The 233-nt window shown below is 32.2% G+C and overlaps 1 protein-coding gene across 1 annotated transcript in view; it reads left to right on the forward strand.

The window, feature by feature from the left end:
- LOC119582248 (BUD13 homolog) overlaps positions 1 to 170 on the forward strand; it is a 50,837-nt gene extending 50,667 nt beyond the window's left edge. Inside the window, exon 6 of the mRNA XM_037930470.1 lies at positions 114 to 170. Coding sequence (XP_037786398.1) covers positions 114 to 170 — 57 coding nt within the window. The remainder of the gene's footprint in view (positions 1 to 113) is intronic.
- Positions 171 to 233: the final 63 nt, after the last annotated feature.

Below are 233 nucleotides of genomic sequence, written 5' to 3' on the forward strand. Positions count from 1 at the left end.
AACCGTCTCCATGTATGGGAATCATTTCTTTGTATCCCAATTAAATTTTCCTTTTCATTTACTTTAGGAACTCTAGATTGATCAAGTATTCCAAACATTTTTCCTTAACACAGGAAGAACATAGCAAAAACAATTCCCAGAAACCAAAAACCTTTGGGCATTTCTTGTAAACTTAATGGACTAAAAAAAATCGGTCAATATTTCAAAGACATTAAAAAACTTCAGTGTAGGGG

Source organism: Penaeus monodon, chromosome 15 (genome assembly GCF_015228065.2).
Source record: "Penaeus monodon isolate SGIC_2016 chromosome 15, NSTDA_Pmon_1, whole genome shotgun sequence".
Classification (NCBI taxonomy): Eukaryota; Metazoa; Arthropoda; class Malacostraca; order Decapoda; family Penaeidae; genus Penaeus; species Penaeus monodon.